This window comes from Nicotiana tabacum, chromosome 11 (genome assembly GCF_000715075.1).
Source record: "Nicotiana tabacum cultivar K326 chromosome 11, ASM71507v2, whole genome shotgun sequence".
Taxonomy (NCBI): Eukaryota; Viridiplantae; Streptophyta; class Magnoliopsida; order Solanales; family Solanaceae; genus Nicotiana; species Nicotiana tabacum.
In genome coordinates this window covers 174,993,985-175,013,919 of record NC_134090.1, presented here as the reverse complement: position 1 = coordinate 175,013,919, position 19,935 = coordinate 174,993,985, and the positions used below count along the sequence as shown (strand labels likewise).

The 19,935-nt window shown below is 38.1% G+C and overlaps 1 protein-coding gene across 2 annotated transcripts; it reads right to left on the bottom strand.

The window, feature by feature from the left end:
- Positions 1–580: 580 nt before the first annotated feature.
- Positions 581–13,729, bottom strand: LOC107785976 (rRNA-processing protein fcf2). 2 transcript variants are annotated; one of them, XM_075225737.1, is made up of 6 exons: positions 13,592–13,729; positions 13,278–13,499; positions 13,118–13,178; positions 2,184–2,261; positions 1,959–2,074; positions 581–1,001 (listed from the first exon to the last, which is right to left on the bottom strand). In XM_075225737.1, the coding sequence occupies exons 2-6, from the start codon at positions 13,496–13,498 to the stop codon at positions 893–895; spliced, it is 585 nt and encodes a 194-aa protein (XP_075081838.1). In that variant the 5' UTR covers position 13,499; positions 13,592–13,729; the 3' UTR covers positions 581–892. The 2 variants fall into 2 exon arrangements, with proteins under 2 accessions (XP_075081838.1, XP_075081837.1); XM_075225736.1 differs by having other exon boundaries at positions 13,278–13,507; positions 13,592–13,725.
- Positions 13,730–19,935: the final 6,206 nt, after the last annotated feature.

The window sequence follows — 19,935 nt, the reverse complement described above, 5'->3', positions numbered from 1 at the left end:
CATAGGCCAAAGCAAGAGTCTTTCAACTACTACTGTTTAATTAGTTCTCATCTTTAAAACTTCAGAAAACACATATTACACGTCATGTATGTATCCTGTACCTATGGATCTAGTGGAGTATGAGAAGAACCTTAAGGTCTCAGGTTCGGTGAAGGTAAAAAACACTAATGAAAGATAGCAGGTACTTAATAAAATAGTTGAGGTATGCGTAAGCTAACCCAAATATCATCGTCAACCGGAAAAAAAAAATAACAAGAGGGCATTATGGCAGTACAACACTAGTGTGGTGAAAATTGGTTTAACGACGTAGGAAATTGCAAAGCTTGTATCAACTCGTTAGACATTTGTGTGCTTCTCCATCGAGGAGTATATGAAAGGTATCTAAGTGCGTAGTTAGTTCTGAATTTAATTAATAAAGAGCATTTGAAAATGTCTTCCAACAACAATAAAACAAAACATCCTGAAACAGTTACAGAAAACCAATTTGTTCAAAAATCCAAATGCAACTCATAATAAATTCTTCATGGTGCAAAATGCAAATGATGTATAGGTTTAGCGGAATAACTATGAAATAGCCAAGTTCAGCGGAATAATTACACTACGAATAATTTAGGGCGTACAACCAATAATCTGTGCCAAGTTTCGGTTTTCTTAAAGGTATTCTGCCTATGAACATTATCAGCAAGACAGTTCAAATTTGATGACAACAATCTCGATTAGAGGGCTAAAAACTTGTATTACAAGTATGCCGCTGCATAGCGTCCGCGATTTTATTTGTCATCTGGAAAATTTTTCTTGAACGTCACGTACACCTCATAACAGATTTCTAAGCTCACCAATTGGCCGGACAGGGAAAAATGGGAAGCACAGCTTTTTAAACACTATGTAAACTTCAATGCCTCCTTTGCTTTGCACGCTTCCATGACTGTGAACCTCTAATCTTCCACTTGTCCACTCCACCTGGCCGGTTATGTTCTTCAATCTCGCGAACCTTGCGTTTTCTGTGAAGCATATGTGGGTCAGAAAGAACATAGTAAGCAGAACAAAGCATGATATCAGACAATACTTTCTTCATAATAAGAAAATGTAAGTGAGGTATACAGCTTTTGCTCATGCATGTATTATTAATAGAACTCTGGACTGTAGATAGGCAAACTATGTTTTTCCGATTTCTTGTTAATAACAAGTCAATGATCCATGAAAGAATGAGCATATCCAATGCAAGCAGGCAAAAAGATAAAATGCATAAAATTAACTCCAATCTAACATTTACGACTATAGTTCTTTGTTCTCAAGCTTAGATCTAAGATTAGTTTGAATATTTCCTATAACTCAAATGAAATCACAAAAAAGGAGGCTTGAGAGCCTGAGGACAAAGCTCAGAATCTCTATAATCATCATGCTCCACATATCTTAGTATGGTGGTAAAGAATCAACGAGCTTTGAAGCTGAAATGATACAAACATAAATCAATAGTAAAAGAAGATCTAAGGATTCCCTCATTCTCTGAGTATTATATTAAGATATCAGCTCCCTCACTGTCTGAAGGTTAACTTCAAATTCAGTCCGGTCCCCTTTCACCATAACCCCGATCAATACAACCCTATTACCCATCTAAAGCAAGCATACCTGCCCGACAAACGCACTGAGAATGTTTTAGTATCCATGAACATCCTTTAGCAAGTTCATTTTTTACTTCTGTGCAATGAAATTCATTGAGCTGAACTTGACAGTTAAGCAAAAGCTAGAGAAGCTTGAGTGGTTAAACTACTGAGAGAGGGATCCTTTATCACTAGCTGCCAACACTGCTAATTTCAGAAAAGCAGGCAAATTCATTCATTCTAACCTGATTAGACATATAAATCTCCAGCTCAAAACAATACTGCTAGAGTTCAATTGAGCAGACCTGCTAAAGTAGTTGCATAGATCCTTTACTTTTATTTATTTTCATGACTTACCTATACAACCCAAGTTTGCGGTCGGAAAGTAGCTCATCAGTAATTGTTGTCTTTCTCTCCTTCTTAGTCAGTCTGCTTGAGTAGTATTCAGATGCTGGCTCTATTACTGTGCCGACCTGCTCAAATTTCAAACCATCAGAGTCTTGCCTCTTGCCAACAGGAAACTAAGATGCTGATAAAAGTGAATGTGTGATATATAAATAGTTTATGACATAATAGACTTGCCTGGAAATATTTAGGTAGTGCTTTTGACTTCAAATCACTCTTCTTGTAATGCCTTTTTGGATCCATGGCACCCCTTAACTGAAGCAATCCGATTTTCAGAATTAAGAACTTAATTATACAAGAAATTACTGCAACTAAACGAGGCATAAAAATGAAAAAACTTGGCAATACATCACAGGAAAAAGTGGCTATTACGCATGATTGGAATAAGTCCATGTTTGGCACATGTACTCGGGACTGTCAATAAATTCACTGCTTGTCAACGGAATCCAAGAAAAATTACAGGTAGAACTTGGATTATCGTACTGTGTTGAAGAGCGTAACAATTATATACACCAGATGGAATATAACATTTTTGGTTTATTTATGAAGTGTGACGGGATATAACAAATGAATCAGAGATGTCAATTAATATGCCTCTTTAGTCTAATCTGCTGCGAATATGTAACAGGGAACCATGAAGACAACCTTTTTACACTTTTAAGACCACAAAAATCAGTTAATAAGGAACACAAAGCTAGAGAGTGGAGCATCACTAAGTTGCATACATGTATTTTTTCTGAAATACGAGTAGGAGACTATTACACATTCCAATTCTACCAAGATTACTGATCATGGACAAAGTGTTCAGCGGAAGTAGAGCATTAATCAGCAACAGAGTAAAGTGTACATCTCTATTTTTCTCACTCCCATCTTTACTCAAGGAAAAGGTCTATTGATGTTCAACATCTCACAAAACAACTAGGGTTCCTAAGATAGATGAGCCAAGAATTCCCACAGAGATACACCCATCTTAAAATGTTTAGCAAAATCGACATTAATTGTTATGAATTAGTATCACGAATTCAAGATCAAGTCCTAGACAAGGGATCTTCTTCTTTTTCTTTTAACAACGGCAATACAACAACACACTCAGTGTAATCCCACAAGTGGGGTCTGACCGTCTGGGGAGGGTAATGTGTACGCAAACTGTAACACTCCTCAAATTTATAAAAGTTTCAAGACACGCTAAATATAGAACTTAATTTTTTTTTTAAAAAACTGAAATTATACTTCTATTACGGATTTAAACCCGTGTGATTAATTTTGAGTTACTTCTCTATTTATAAATAATTGGATATACAATTAGGGAAATATTAATAACTTTAGTATTATTAATTATTAAAACTAGGTATAATTAAATACTAGTCAAGTCAAAACAAAAAAAAAAGAAGAAAAACAAAACAAAAAAGAAAACAAAAAGAGAACTAAAAGGAAAAGGGCACGTGAGCCTTAAGCCCATAAAGGACTCTTGGCAGACAAAGGCGTGAAAGCCATTGAAAGATAGGAGTCCACTTTTTGTTCAAGAAACAAAAGCCGTTTCAGCGAGATACTCACGCAGGCAACGGAAAATTCTAGGGTTCTTCATAACTCACTTACTCTTGAACTCAGGTATATAAAATTCTCTATTCTCAATTACCCTACAATAGTAATAGGTAAGAATTGAATAGTTAATTCAATTCTTTCTCTGTATCAATAGTAAATACCATGTTTAGGTGTGAAACTTTGAAATTAATTAAAATGCACTGGTTGTTGTAGAATCAATTGTTTGACGAGTATAAATTGGACTGGGGTCTACGTATTGGCTCGAGGAGTATTGAGGTGAGTTGATATAACCCTTTACTAAAGTGGTTTAACTCACAAAAGCACGCACAGAAGGTGTTTGATGAATTGCATAAAAGAGTTAATATATACTTAATTGGAGTAGTAAGTGCCTATTAGCTTATAATTATTATCTAGCTAAAGTTTAGATGATTATTTGGATATATGTGCATAAATTTTAGATTTTTATGTTATTCTGATACGCCACCTTCATGTTGAAAATTCATGAAGGATCAAGAACCTTTGTAAATACTTTTGAATGTTTATTTCATTCTTATGACATGCCTTACATTTAAGGATACCAGTATGAGTATGTATAAAAGATTTAGACTTGAAAAGTCACAAGAAGAAGTTTTAGAAAGAAAAAATTTTTGGGAGTATCCTTTATTCTGAGAAGGGGTCATCGTCCAGGCCTAGGGTCCTGACCAAGGAGTTGACTTTCTGAAACTACTTGTGCCAAAGTGGGGAGCACACGAGCCGAGGGTCTCGTTGCTGAGAATTTACTTAGCCATGCTAAGGTATGAGACATGAGCGCTGAGAACCATGAAGCGAGTGGCACCTCGTGGATTGGGCCTATTCGATCAGGTTGGGATCGAACCCGTGCCGATCACACGGTGACTGAGACAGAATTAAGTCAGGATAGTTGGAACTCCCAAAGTATAAAGTGAAGTATATTTTTTGTTAAGAAAGAAAAAGAAAAGAATTTCTTTTAGAATATTCAAAAACTGCTATTATGCAATTATTTAGAATTATTCTTATAAGCTTTATGTTTTACATGCATTTAGAACCTTTGCTCATAATGTATATGTTATTAAAGTTTCGCCCCTGTTGTTGAGACTCACTGAGTACAATTGATGGTACTGACGTTCTCTTTTGGGAACCTACGTTGGTCTGCGGTACAACGTAGGAATCGGATTTGCAGGCGAGCAGGCTACGAGTTAGGACTTCCTTCTCTTCCAGTGCTATTGGTGAGCTCCGCTTTTGTTCGTGGAGTATTACTTAGAGTCATCTTTATTTAGTTATTTCTTTGTTACTTAGAGAACTGGCCAGGAAATCTCATGTCCTGAGCAGTGCGTCAGTTTATCAGTAGAGGCTTCATAGACATAGTTGTTGGGTTAAGATTCAGATGTTTTTGATAATAACTTAGCAGTATTTCATTGGTTACTATGAATAAAGTTTTGAAGTTGATTTATTTAAATGTTTAAATTAATTAAAAGTATGTGGTTAGAGTATTGCCTTGTTGCATATAAAGTTTGAAGTTATAATAGATTTGATAAGCAGAGATGGTTCGCTCGGTCATGTTTAGCGATCAAGTGCCGGTCCCGGCTTGTTCAGAAAATGGGTCGTGTCAAACTTGGTATCAGAGCCTCAGGTTTATGGATTCCTAGGGGTCTATGAAGCCGTGTTAGTAGAGTCTTGTTTATGGGTATGAAGCGCGCCATACTTATAAACATGAGGCTACAAGCATTTAGGAAAAATCTCATTTTTGTCATACTTTAGATCGTGCAGTAGATCCTACCTCTATGAAATTATCTAATACAACTCGCAGAAATGGCTCGTACTCGCAACTCTGACACCGACACTCAGGATGCTGCTCAAGAAACTATTGCTACTATTGTGGCTCAAGGCAGAACTAAAAAGGCTTCAACTCAGAAAAGGAGAGGTAAATCCACAAAGGGTGTTCAAGTACCCCAGGTTGAACATGTAGAAGGGGTGGAGCATGATGAGCAAGTACCTCAGGATCCAACGCCACCCCCAACAACAGCTCCGACTCAAACAACTATATCCCCAGAGGAGGGTCAGATGTTTAATGCAGTCAACAGTGCTAGGGAGATGTTTAAAACCTTTATGGCCAACCAAAACGAGAGAAGAGATGAGATTCCACCTCAATCAAATAGACAGAACAATTCTGAGTCATCAGGAGTGAATGAATTTTTGAAGTTGAGTCCTCCAGTGTTCCATGGTTCTATAGTTGATGAAGATCCAATGTTATGGATGGAGGGTGTTAAGAAACCCCTCCGAGTGATGAAAGCATTTGATGATGAAGTTGTGGAGCTAGCTGCTTACCAGCTTAGAGATGTGGTCGGCGCTTGGTTTGAGATGTGGGAAAAGGAAAGAGATGAAGATGATGGTCCGCCTACTTGGGAAGAATTTGAAGAGGCCTTCATGACTAACTTTATCCCAGAAGAGGATAGAGAAGCTAAGGCTACAGAGTTCGAACAGCTCAAGCGAGGGAATAAAAGTGTGCAAGAGTACTACATGGAATTCATAAGGTTAGCTAAGCATGCTCCTCACATGGTGAAGACTGAAAAAGCAAAGATTCGCAGGTTTGTTGGCGGTTTAGCTTACCACATTAAGGATACGACATCAGCTGCAGCAGTAGGGATGGAAGCCTTCTCCTCTGTTGTGGGATTTGCCAAGCACTTAGAGAAAGACAGACAACTAAGGAGAGAAGAAAAAGAGCATAACAAGAAAGCCCGGACAACAGGCAAGTTTAATGGTACATCCAGCGGAGGCGGAAGGGATTCCTCTAATAGGGAGTCATTAGCACCAGCTCAGTCCAGTCATCAGTCAGGTGGTGGGCCTTCCTTCAGACGTACTCAGAGTTATGGAAATCAGTCTCGCCAGAATCAGAATTTTAGGACATCATCCTCACATAGCCAGAGTCATGCTGAGGAACATTCACACCAACAAAGTCTTTGTGGAACATGTAAGCGGCAACATTCAGGTCAGTGCAAGTTCGGGTTTCATGGTTGCTACCATTGTGGAGACATTGGTCATATAAAGGCCAACTGCCCAAAGTTGCGACACAATTTTAGTGGTGGATCAACTCGTCCTTCTAGTTCCTCAGCTACTGCAGTTGCACCCTCTCAGGCTCGTGGTTCTCATAATCAGACCGAGCATGGAGCAGGCAGAGGTGCAGACCGAGTTACTCAGGGAGGGGGACAACCCCGTTTGTTTGCTACACTTGATCGTCAGAGTGCAGAAGCATCTGCAGAAGTTATTACAGGTATACTTTTAGTCTGCTCACATAATGCTTATGCCATAATGGATCCAGGTTCAACGTTTTCATATGTGACGCCATACTTTGCAATTAACCTCGGACTAGAACATGAACAACTTAGTGAGCCGTTCCTCGTATCTACTCCATTTGGCGAGTCGGTGAAAGTCACCAGAGTCTATAGAGGTTGTATAGTTTCGGTCCAAGGTCGCAACACCAAAGCCGATCTCATAGAGTTAGAAATGGTGGATTTTGATGTGATCATGGGTATGGACTGGTTGTCTTCCTGCTATGCCATGTTAGATTGTCATGCCAAGATAGTCAGGTTCCAATTTCCAAATGAAGAAGTCTTAGAGTGGAAGGGTAGTTCAGCATCGCTTGTAGGTAAGTTTATTTCTTATCTTAAGGCACAACGAATGATCGGTAAGGGGTGTCTCGCCTATTTGGCTCACATTATTAATCCAGAATCAGAACCACCAACTCTTCAGTCTGTGCCAGTTGTTAAAGAATTTCCAGAAGTTTTCCCAGATGACCTTCCCGGACTTCCTCCCGAAAGAATCATAGACTTCAGCATTGATCTCATGCCAGGCACTCAACCCATATCTATACCTCCTTATAGGATGGCTCCAGCAGAACTTAATGAGTTGCGAGAACAGTTGAAAGACCTTCTTGACAAGGGCTTCATCAGGCCGAGTGTTTCACCGTGGGGTGCCCCGGTCCTGTTTGTCAAGAAGAAAGATAGGTCTCTCAGAATGTGTGTCGACTATCGGCAGTTGAATAAAGTTACCATTAAGAACAAGTACCCACTGCCAAGAATTGATGATTTATTTGATCAACTTCAGGGTGCAAAGTACTTTTCAAAAATAGACTTGAGGTCGGGGTACCATCGGTTGAGAATCAGAGAAGAATGATATATCTAAAACAGCCTTTAGGACTCGCTACGGGCACTATGAATTTCTAGTAATGTCCTTCAGGTTGAAATGCTCCAGCTGCATTTATGGACCTCATGAACAGAGTTTTCAAGCCATTCCTAGATACCTTTATTATCGTGTTTATAGACGATATTTTGGTATACTCTAAGAGCAAGGAAGAACATACAGAACACCTTAGAATAGCCTTGCAGACCTTGAAGGAGAATGAGTTTTATGCCAAGTTTTCAAAATGTGAGTTCTAGTTGCAGTCAGTAGCATTCTTAGGCCACGTGGTATCTAGTGAAGGAATAAAAGTAGACCCTCAGAAGACAGAAGCAGTCAAGAACTGTCCTAGGCCGACAACGCCAACCGAAATCAGGAGCTTCTTGGGGTTAGCTGGCTACTATAGAAGGTTTGTAGAGGGGTTTTCCTCACTTGCAGCTCCATTAACTAAGTTGACTCAGAAAGCAGTTAAGTTCCAATGGTCAGACGCTTGTGAGCAGAGTTTTCAATAGTTAAAGAAGAGGTTGACCACTGCACCTGTTAACCTTGCCGACAGGTTCGGGTGGATTCACAGGGTATTGTGATGCCTCCAGAGTGGGCCTTGGTTGTGTTCTTATGCAAAATGAAAAAGTTATTGCTTATGCTTCCAGGCAGTTAAAGAATCATGAAAAGAACTACCCCAACACGACTTGGAGCTTGCAGTAGTGGTGTTTGCATTAAAAATATGGCGACACTACCTTTATGGCGAGCATTCTGAAGTGTTTACGGATCACAAAAGCCTCCAGTACATTTTCAAGCAAAAAGAACTAAATTTGAGACAAAGAAGGTGGCTCGAGCTATTGAAAGATTATGACATCAATATCCTTTATCACCCGAGCAAAGCTAATGTGGTAGCAGATGCACTTAGTAGGAAGTCAATGGGTGTCTTGGCCCATCTTGGTGTACAAAGGCGATCTTTGGGTCGAGAAATTCAAAAACTAGCCAATGATGGAATTAGATTGGATGAGACCGAAGAACGAGATATAACTGCTTATGCCTTAGCACAATCCTCCCTTGTTGCGCATGTTAAGGCTAAGCAAGACGAAGATCCATACTTAGTGAAATTAAAAGGAGTCGGAAGCAAAGAAATCACTGCTTTCACTCTAGGAAATGACGAAGTTTTGAAGTTGAATGATCGGTTATGTGTGCCTGATGTAGATGGTCTTAGGAAGGCCATAATGGAGGAAGCTCACAGTTCGAGGTACTCTATCCACCCAGGTGCTACCAAAATGTATCTAGATTTGAAAGAGTTGTATTGGTGGAAAGGCATGAAGAAACAAGTAGCAGATCATGTGGCTAAATGTTTAAATTGCCAGCAAGTCAAAGCCGAGCATCAGAGGCCTGGTGGCCTAGCTCAAGATATAGAGATACCACAGTGGAAGTGGGAGATGATTAATATTGATTTCGTAGTAGGTCTACCTCGCACATACCGTAAACATGATTCAATTTGGGTTATTGTAGACCGACTAACAAAGTCCGCGCATTTCCTACCAGTAAAGACGACAGACTCCGCAGGGCAGTATGCGCAGTTGTACATCAAAGAAATAGTCCGATTGCATGATACTCCAGTTTCAATCATATCTGATAGAGGCCCTCAGTTCACGGCGCATTTTTGGCAGGCATTTCAGAAAATATTAGGTACCAAGGTCAATTTAAGCACCGCTTTTCATCTACAGACCGATGGCCAGACAGAAAGGACCATTCAGACTCTCGAAGATATGATGCGTGCGTGTGTTATAGATTTTGGAGGTAATTGGGATTATCACTTGCCACTTATAAAATTTGCTTACAATAACAGCTATCAGGCCAACATTGGTATGGCTCCTTATAAAGCGTTGTATGGGCGAAGATGTAGGTCTCCAGTGGGTTGGTTTGAACCAGCAGAGGTGCCGTTGATTGGTCCAGAGTTTGTTTGTGAGGCCTTGGAGAAGGTTCAACTAATTAGAGAAAGACTTAAAGTGGCTCAGAGTCGTCAAGTCTTATTCTGACAAGAGGCATCGTGAGTTAGAGTTCATGGTTGGTGATAAGGTGTTTTTGAAAGTTTCACCAATGAAAGGAGTTATGAGATTTGGTAATAAAGGGAAACTTAGCCCTAGATTTATCGGACCTTATGAAATTCTAGAAAGGAAAGGAAATGTGGCTTATAAGCTAGCGCTACCCGTTGAGTTGTCCTCTGTTCATGTTGTCTTTCATGTGTCTATGCTTAGGAAGTACATTCATGATGAGTCACATATAATACCTGCCGATACCATAGAAATTAAAGAAGGTTGGACTTATGAAGAGATACATATAAAAATTCTCGATAGACAAGTAAGGAAGATGAGAACAAAAGATATAGCATCGGTAAAAGTTTTGTGGAGTAATCATGATTCAAAAGAAGCTACGTGGGAGGTCGAGGAAGATATGAGGAAGAAGTATCCTTATTTATTTGAGTAACAAGGTATGTAAACCTAGGTTTGACTTGACATTTATATTTCATTTGTTAAATACAAGTTAGCAAGTGTTTATGTCCTTCCTAGATTATATTTAGTTGTTGCAGTGACTTAGTTTATGCCAGAGTATATTTAATTCATTAAAGTGATTTACTTTTGCGAAAGTGTTGTGCTTTAGATTCTTGATAGTTATTGTGGTACCTCCTTGCCGGAGTGTGAGTAATTAATTTATGAGTTGTGTATGGTGCCTATGAATGGCCTGTTATGGTATATTTGGTTGTTGGCGATGTAGTTGTGGTATTTGTGACAGGGATATATTTTTTGGATAGTCCAATTTACAAGGGAAACTCTGCCGAAATTTTTGAAAATTTAGGGAGTTAACCAAAATTTTGAGTCCCTTGGAAGAGTGAGTAGTGCTAAGAAAACTTAAGAGGTTCAAGGACCTAAGGAATGATTGTTAGCTTAAGAATAAGGCCCTAGCAACATTCGAGGACGAATGCTTTTAAGGAGGGAAGATTGTAACACTCCTCAAATTTATAAAAGTTTCAAGACACGCTAAATATAGAACTTAATTTTTCTTTAAAAAAAAACTTAAATTATACTTCTATTACGGATTTAAACCCGTGTGATTAATTTTGAGCTACTTCTCTATTTATAAATAATTGGATATACAATTAGGGAAATATTAATAACTTTAGTATTATTAATTATTAAAAGTAGGTATAATTAAATACTAGTTAAGTCAAAAAAAAAAAAAAAACTAAAAGGAAAAGGGCACGTGAGCCTTAAGCCCATAAAGGACTCTTGGCAGACAAAGGCGTGAAAGCCATTGAAAGATAGGAGTCCACTTTCTGTTCAAGAAACAGAAGCCGTTTCAGCGAGATACTCACACAGGCAACGGAAAACTCTAGGGTTCTTCATAACTCACTTACTCTTGAACTCAGGTATATAAAATTCCCTATTCTCAATTACCCTACAGTAGTAATAGGTAAGAATTGAATAGTTAATTCAATTCTTTCTCTGTATCAATAGTAAATCCCATGTTTAGGTGTGAAACTTTGAAATTAATTAAAATGCACTGGTTGTTGTAGAATCAATTGTTTGACGAGTATAAATTGGACTGGGGTCTACGTATTGGCTCGAGGAATATTGAGGTGAGTTGATATAACCCTTTACTAAAGTGGTTTAACTCACAAAAGCACGCACACAAGTTGTTTGATGAATTGCATAAAAGAGTTAATATATACTTAATTGGAGTAGTAAGTGCCTATTAGCTTAGAATTATTTTCTAACTAAAGTTTAGATGATTATTTGGATATATGTGCATAAATTTCAGATTTTTATGTTATTCTGATACGCCACCTTCATGTTGAAAATTCATGAAGGATTAAGAACCTTTGTAAATACTTTTGAATGTTTATTTCATTCTTATGACATGCCTTACATTTAAGGATACCGGTATGAGTATGTATAAAAGATTTAGACTTGAAAAGTCACAAGAAGAAGTTTTAGAAAGAAAAGATTTTTGGGAGTATCCTTTATTCTGAGAAGGGGTCATCGTCCAGACCTAGGGTCCTGACCAAAGCGTTGACTTTCTGAAACTACTTGTGCCAAAGTGGGGAACACACGAGCCGAGGGTCTCGTTGCTGAGAATTTACTTAGCCATGCTAAGCTATGAGACATGAGCGCTGAGAACCATGAAGCCGAGTGGCACCTCGTGGATTGGGCCTATTCGATCAGGTTGGGATCGAACCCGTGCCGATCACACGGTGACTGAGACAAAATTAAGTCAGGATAGTTGGAACTCCCAAAGTATAAAGTAAAGTATATTTTTTGTTAAGAAAGAAAAGGAAAAGAATTTCTTTTAGAATATTCAAAAACTGCTATTATGCAATTATTTAGAATTATTCTTATAAGCTTTATGTTTTACATGCATTTAGAACCTTTGCTCATAATGTATATGTTATTAAAGTTTCGCCCCTGTTGTTGAGACTCACTGAGTACAATGGATGGTACTGACGTTCTCTTTTGGGAACCTACATTGGTCTGCGGTACAGCGTAGGAACCGGATTTGCAGGCGAGCAGACTACGAGTTAGGACCTCTTTATCTTCCAGTGCTATTGGTGAGCTCCGCTTTTGTTCGTGGAGTATTCCTTAGAGTCATCTTTATTTAGTTATTTCTTTGTTACTTAGAGAACTGGCCAGGAAATCTCATGTCCTGAGCAGTGCGTCAGTTTATCAGTAGAGGCTTCATAGACATAATCGTTGGGTTAAGATTCAGATGTATTTGATAATAATTTAGCAGTATTTCATTGGTTACTATGAATAAAGTTTTGAAGTTGATTTATTTAAATGTTTAAATTAATTAAAAGTATGTGGTTAGAGTATTGCCTTGTTGCATATAAAGTTTGAAGTTATAATAGATTTGATAAGCAGAGATGGTTCGCTCGGTCATGTTTAGTGATCGAGTGCCGGTCCCGGCTTGTTCAGAAAATGGGTCGCGTCAAACAAACCTTGCCCCTACCTTGAGAAGGTAGAAAGGTTGTTTCCGATAGATCCTCGGCTCAAGGAACAGTGAAAAAACTCGTTCCCTTACTATTCTTTAACAAAGATGTAAAGAAAAGGTTAGCCACATCATAATCTCTAACACAAAGTGTCAGTCACTCCATTTAGCTACTAAAACAAACGTTTCTTTAGATAAAGCAAGGTAATATTATTAAACAAATACTAAGAAGGTGCTTCAAAAGCACAACAAAAGTGACACAATGACAGTTAGCTTCTAAGCGAATGTAAATTCTCCTTTCATACATATCTATAAAGTTCATAGATAACATAAAACATCAGCCTATCGTCGAGCAATAAAACATACAAGTTAAAAAAGAAAAACTTTACAATTCAAAGAATCACCTTTAACAGCTGGAGATCCCTTTTCAGCTCGGGAGTAATTGTTTGTGCAGGCATATCAAACCTAATTAAAAATTTCACAACCAATCAATAATTTTTGTAAAAAGGAACAAATTCATGATAGTAACTATAGAAATTTGAGGAACTAAAATTCGAGATATACCAATTTTTGCCAGCAGTATCCTTGACTTGTTTTCGAAGGAATTTGTTCACCTTTTTAGGATCATTAGGAGGAACAAATAAGCCGTCAATAAGTTCAGAACTAGGTTTATATACTGCACTGGTCTCAGCCTCCTTATTGGAGCTGCTCTTTTTGGTACCAAATGATAATTGAGGTAATTTTGGTTCCCATGAAAGTCCAATTACAGGCTTGTTTTCAGGCATTCTGAATTGCTACAAGTTTCAAACTAATGAGTAATTGCTTTAATAAATAAGCAAATTTAACCCTAAAAGACGAATAGAAGAAGAGACTCTTACCTGCCGGCGCCGGAGATGAAATGGAGAGGCGGCGGCTATGGACTTATGAGTGAAAGGCCCGAAAGTGAGAAAACCTATTATTGAATGTCTTGTATCTGTATTAGACAAGTAATATTACTTAAGTATTTTAAAATTATGTAATAGATAATTTGGAATATTAAGTGGTGAGCAACACTAAAATTATATACGTGTCACCTATAGGTTATGAGTTTAAAGGGCAGTTCGGTGCATTAAATTACTACTATGCGAGAGGTTCGGGAAGGGTCGGACCACAAGAGTTTATTGTATACAACTTTACCTGCATTTCTGCAAGAGGCTATTTTCACGGCTCGGAGCCGTGACCAGGAGCCGTAGAAACAACATTAGGGTAGGTTGTCTACATCACATTCCTATGAGTGCGGTCTTTTAAACATTAGGGTAAGTTGTCTGTATAGGGATGCTTTGTGTTCCGAACTGCTTAATTAATTCGAAATATTTGTTTGAACCGATGTTTTGTAAATTTAAACCGGACTATTGAACTTTGAAATATTAAAAATAAAATAGAATTATTGATTTTTATTGAATAATAAACAACCTTAATCATGATTATGTTATGTCTTTAGAGGTCATGCGATCGAGTTATGGAAACAATATTAGGGTAGGTTATTTACATCATACTCCTAGAAGTGCGGTCCTTTCCCGAAAAACATTCGGGTAAGCGGTCTGTACAAGGATGTTTTGTGCTCAATTAATTGGGAATATTTGTTTGAATCGATTTATTGTAAATTTAACCCCGACTATTGAACTTTGAAATATTAAAAATAAAATAGAATTATTGATTTTTATCGAATAATAAACGACCTTATTCACGATTACGTGCTGTCGTTTTTAGGGTATTGTATCTTTTATACTATTTCTCTTTATGATTGGTACAAGACGTTCTGGAGAAAGGTCACACTTCGAAAATATTCTCTTTGGTCAAGAAGAAAATTTTGTATACGGTAAAAATCGGGTCCGCCCCCTATGATTAATCGAGATTGAAATATGATAGGTTAAGGTTCGACCCGGATTATACCGAACCAAAGTGCGAAGTTATATCGTTCAGTTCGACCCCGGGGCCAGACAATATCGAGATCATGCGAGATCGAGGGAAATTTGCCATGCCGAATTACGAAAGGACGAAATATCCGTGATCAGGTGCAGATCACGGCGGGAATCTCGGCACGTATCAAGCATGTGCCAGTTAATTAGATAATCATGAGATTTCTTACCACATATAGATTTTATCAAGTGTAGGATTCTCCTACTATATAAAGGGGGTATGATCATTTGTAAAACACATCATATTAACGCAACATAAAGCAATATACTGTCACTTTCTAGCTTTTATTATGTTGTTATTCTATTAGACTGTTCATACTTCAGTTGAAACATCTTTGGTTGGAGGCTGGTCAAACTCGAGGGCCAAGGCAGTTCGATTCGCGTGGTTTGCATTTATTCTTCTATTGTAAATTTCAATATTAATTTGTCTTCTTAATTTGTGCCAAGTTATATCACGTATCCTTAAAATCACGTATAAATTCAATTGTTATTCATTTTTAGGGTAAACAGTTTGGCGCCCACTATGGGGCTAAGGATAATAGTGGTTACTCGGTGCAAACTTTCATAACACACACTATTTTTCACTTGTTCTTTGAAGTATCTTCGATTCCAGGATCAGAATGTTGAACTCTCAGTCAGCACCCCTTCACGTCGACAACGGTTTCGTCCACCACAGCGAGAATGATAATATAGCACCAGGAAACGATGTACCCCCGGTTGATCTCGATGGAGTTCCAGTTGTAGATCCAACTGACGTCAGCTCACACGTAGCCCTTAACGCCAATTTGGCTGTCGATCCCGAGGGCAGCGTTTGTGGGTATGTTCGATCAGTAGCTCAAAGCGCACGTGGTGGCGAAGATGGCGGGATCAACCTACGAGTGATCTTCGACATGTTACAGGCTCAACGGGCAGCTATAGCCCAGCTACAAAATTAGAATCACCCACCGAGTAGGATCGAGCCCGAACTGTCACAAGAAGTTGTCCACAGGATCGAATCGTTTTCGAAGAGATCGAACGAGCAAGAATCGGGTACCGATCCTACAATCATGAAGATGCTCGAAAAACTGACAAAACGAATCGCGCTGGGGGAAAAGAAGATCGAGGCAGACGATAAGAAGGTGGAAACTTACAACTCCAGGGTTAATCAAATCCCGGGGGAACATTCAATTTTGCAGGGTCTAGACTCCAAAAAGTTCGTACAAAAGCCTTTCCCCCGAGCACTGCTCCCAAGCCGATCCCCAAGAAGTTCTGAATGCCTGAGATTCCTAAATACAACGGAACAACCTATCCGAATGAGCATGTCATCACTTACACGTGTGCTATCAAAGGGAACGATCTAGAGGATGATGAAATCAAATCTGTCTTGCTAAAGAAGTTCAAAGACACCCTGTCGAAGGGGGCTATGAAATGGTACCACAATTTACCACCTAATTCTATTAACTCGTTTGCTATGCTTGGAGATTCTTTCGTTAAGGCACATGCCAGAGCCATCAAGGTCAAAACTAGGAAATCAGACCTTTTCAAGGTGTTGCGGCCAAACGCACATGCAAGTATACGCGGTCGTCAAGTAATAAAGTGACTAAAAGTCGGATGTCGATCCCACAAGGACTTGTGATTAACTATTAACTAAATTAGACTATCCTAATTATCTAAACAAGAATTAAACCTAGAAGTATTTGATTCTAAACTAATTAAATAAAGAAATATAAATAATGAACTTTGAACAGAGGAGGAACAATTTTTTATGTTATCAATGTAATGAAAACGATCTAGGGTTATGGGATATCTAACAACCCTATTGTATTCTTCAATTGAATTGACTGACTAATTTATCTAGCTTATTGGTTGACATGGTTAATATTGCTCATAAGAATCTGTCGAGTTCTTACTCGTCTATTCATGCTAACCTAATGCCTATATGTGTATGGAGTTAGAATCAACAAGAACACATTTATAATTCCTGTAAATCAACCAAGCAAGGCAATTAGATATATGTCTATCCTAACCGCAAATTCGTTCCCCGATGCCCAGGTTCAAGAACTTGCTCTACTTAATCCTATATGCAATCTAGAATTTCCACTTTCGGGTTCAACTCTAAATTCGTAGATAATATTCAATTGGTGATCAAGCAATTAAATAATTAAGCGCATGATTAAATAAATAATCTAATATGATAAATCAAGAAAGCAAAATCAATATCCGAATAACAATAATCATGAAAGAACATAACCCTAGAACGTGAAGTTTAGCTCCACATAGACATGGTAGCCAAACAACAAATCATACAAAGAAACATAAGAAAAATACTAAGTTTGGTAGAAGAAAAGATGAAACCCGGCCTCCACGGCGGCTCTGTGCTCTCCCAAGGTCTAAGATGTGTCAAAAGTTTCAAAAATAGCATTTTTATATGTATTTATAAGTAGGGTCGGGTCCAGATGAAATACCCTTTCCTACACGAAATAGGACTCTGACTCTGTAAAATTTGTACCGGTGCGCCGCACCCTGCGGCGTGCTAGTAGGGAAGTTCAGAGAGCTGATGCTGACAGACTGCAAGAAAATTCCAAAGGCACGGCGCACGCTATGCCGCTTCATTTGCTGCGGTAGTGAGAACTTGCAAAAATGCAAAACATGAAAGTTGTAGTCCTTTCAAATAGCTTTCTAATGATACATTGTGAAGCCCAAACGGAGTTCTGAGCGAAAAGTTATGTGCATTTTACTAGATAATGCGTCTTATGCCCGCTCGATTCTTCGTTTCGTTCTTAACTATCATCCGTTGATCCCCGAACACGATCCCGGCTTAATTCCTTGGGATTTTACTCATACTTCAAAGCTCCAAATCACTTAAATTCATTCCATAATGCCTACATAGATCGAAATCACTCCTACAGGGCATAAAACACATATTTAGTGCAAAACGCTAGCGATTAAAGCTCAAACTCAATTAAAGTGCAATAAATTAGAGTGTAATAAGCGACTAAATTACGCAGTTATAGCCTATCATCACTGCCCCACACTTAAACCATTGTTTGTCCTCGAGCAATCAACTACACTTTATATAGATACGACCTTTTTAAACAATTCTCCTAACTCATCGCACCAAGAATATTTAAAATAAATTAAGCACAAAAGTGTAACATCCTCACCTCAAGATTTGACTCACAAGTACCACGCATTATTCACAACTCACTCACTTACTCTAACATAGAGGTAACTGAAATTACCTTTCCTTCATGAATCAAGTGCCCTCACTTAAGAAAAGAGAGTAGTTTCGCACATAATACAATTTAAGAACAAATTGGAACTCAAGATAGAAAGAATTCACTCACTCTCAGAAATAACATTCATATGCCATAAAAGATTCACCATAGGCTTGCCCGTAGTGTACTACTCTACTACTCGAGCTCATTCAGTTTAGGATCAAGTAAGACTTTTTTTGGTTGTAATGTAGGTTGCGGGTCGGGTATGATACATTTAGATATAAGAGTGACTACGCCTCCCTAAGCACTTTAATACATACACTTTAACATTTTAAACCCACACTTATGTCAAGCCCTAACTCCACCTTCACATCAATATACATCAACTTCCAAATTATTTAAGCACAATTACATCAAGAGTCACTACTATCAAAGAATATTTTTCACAGTAATACAACTTTTTTTTTTCTTTTCTCTTTTCAAGTGGCTCTTGCTTTTTCAAAACAGTGCACCTTTCTCCTTATTTCTTTAGTTTCACTCAAAAACCAAACCAACTACCACATACTTTAACTTTTACAAAGTTCATAATAATTCAAGTGCTCATGAGAGGTGAAAAGATTCAAATAGATGGTTAATTCAAACAAATGGATAAGGCTTGTAATGTGGTTGCCAAAGAAACAGGATTACAGGCTCAAAGGGTTAACTATGATACATAACAATTAGGCGGGTAAAATATATCTATGGCTCAACAAAGAAACGCCTATATCACTTCCAAGACTAAACAAAACTACTATTTCTTTTTGCAAACACACGAGGCAAGTTCTAGACATCAAATGCAATGCACAGAATAACACAAAACCTTACACATACATGACACATAACTCACTCAGGATTGGACTCATCAAGACACTCTAGTCAAAGCAGTTAAACAAAGTTAAGATCATATAATTTAAGGTACTTATACGAGAGTCAAAAATTGAGCCTAAGCGTCACAACTAAAGAACTCACTATTCTCAAGGAATAACAAAGTTAAAAGATATTGCTTCAATTCAAAACATAGCACAAGTTTTCCTAGTTCTAAAAAATAAAAACTAACTATACCCAGTTCAAATAAAACCCTTGGAAAAGAACCGCGACACAAAGAAAAACCAAGGAAAAATTGCTACACTACCTACAAAGAAAATCTTTTTGTCCTTTTTCTTTATACTTAAATCCCTCAAGAAAACTATCTAGGAGATCCATCATCGGGAAGAGTCCAATTTTTCTCTTTTTTTTTCCGATTTTCATAGCTACTAAAATACTACACAACTACTAAAACAAAAATAAGAAGTTAACATTTTTCGATATCCTACTACTAATTATCTAGAGAATTCTCCCACTCCACACTTAAAAGAGTGCAATGTCCCCAATGCAAAAATAAAGTAAAACAATAACAAGGGTGGACAAGAAACTCCCTGAAAGGCCAAAGGCCGAAGTAATAGCGGCTCACGCGGTACTCAAACTTTTCCCATACATGGTCCTTTGTGTGGCACCCCATACTTAGTTCTCACCATCTAACTCACTTTTGCATTCTTCCAATGACTTTGCCTCATATGTTTATAATCCTACAAAACAAAAACAACACTACAACAATAATAAAAAAAATAAAAATAACAAAACAGTAAAGATGGGTTGCCTCCCAACAAGTGCCTGATTTAACGTCGCGACACGACTTGAACCACTTTCTATCTCCATCTCGAACTTATGAATTGCGTCCCCAATTTGACTTCAAGCTTTTTGCTATGCTCTTGGGGTGGTGGGATAAATGTAATCGGGCCAAACAACCAATTTCTCATTCTATACTTCTTGGCCTTCCGATGAGGCATGTAATTCTTTCTCTCTAACACAATAAATTCCAAAATGCAAGCACCTTGTTCCTCATCCGTTGGCTCCTCCAAAGGCTCAGATGACTCGATTTCTATGTCATCATCCAAACACAATGTTGAAAAATGCATGGAATAAGGACCAATGCGTTCCAACTCTAGAACTGCATTACTAGTTACATCCTCATATGTACTGTCACACCTC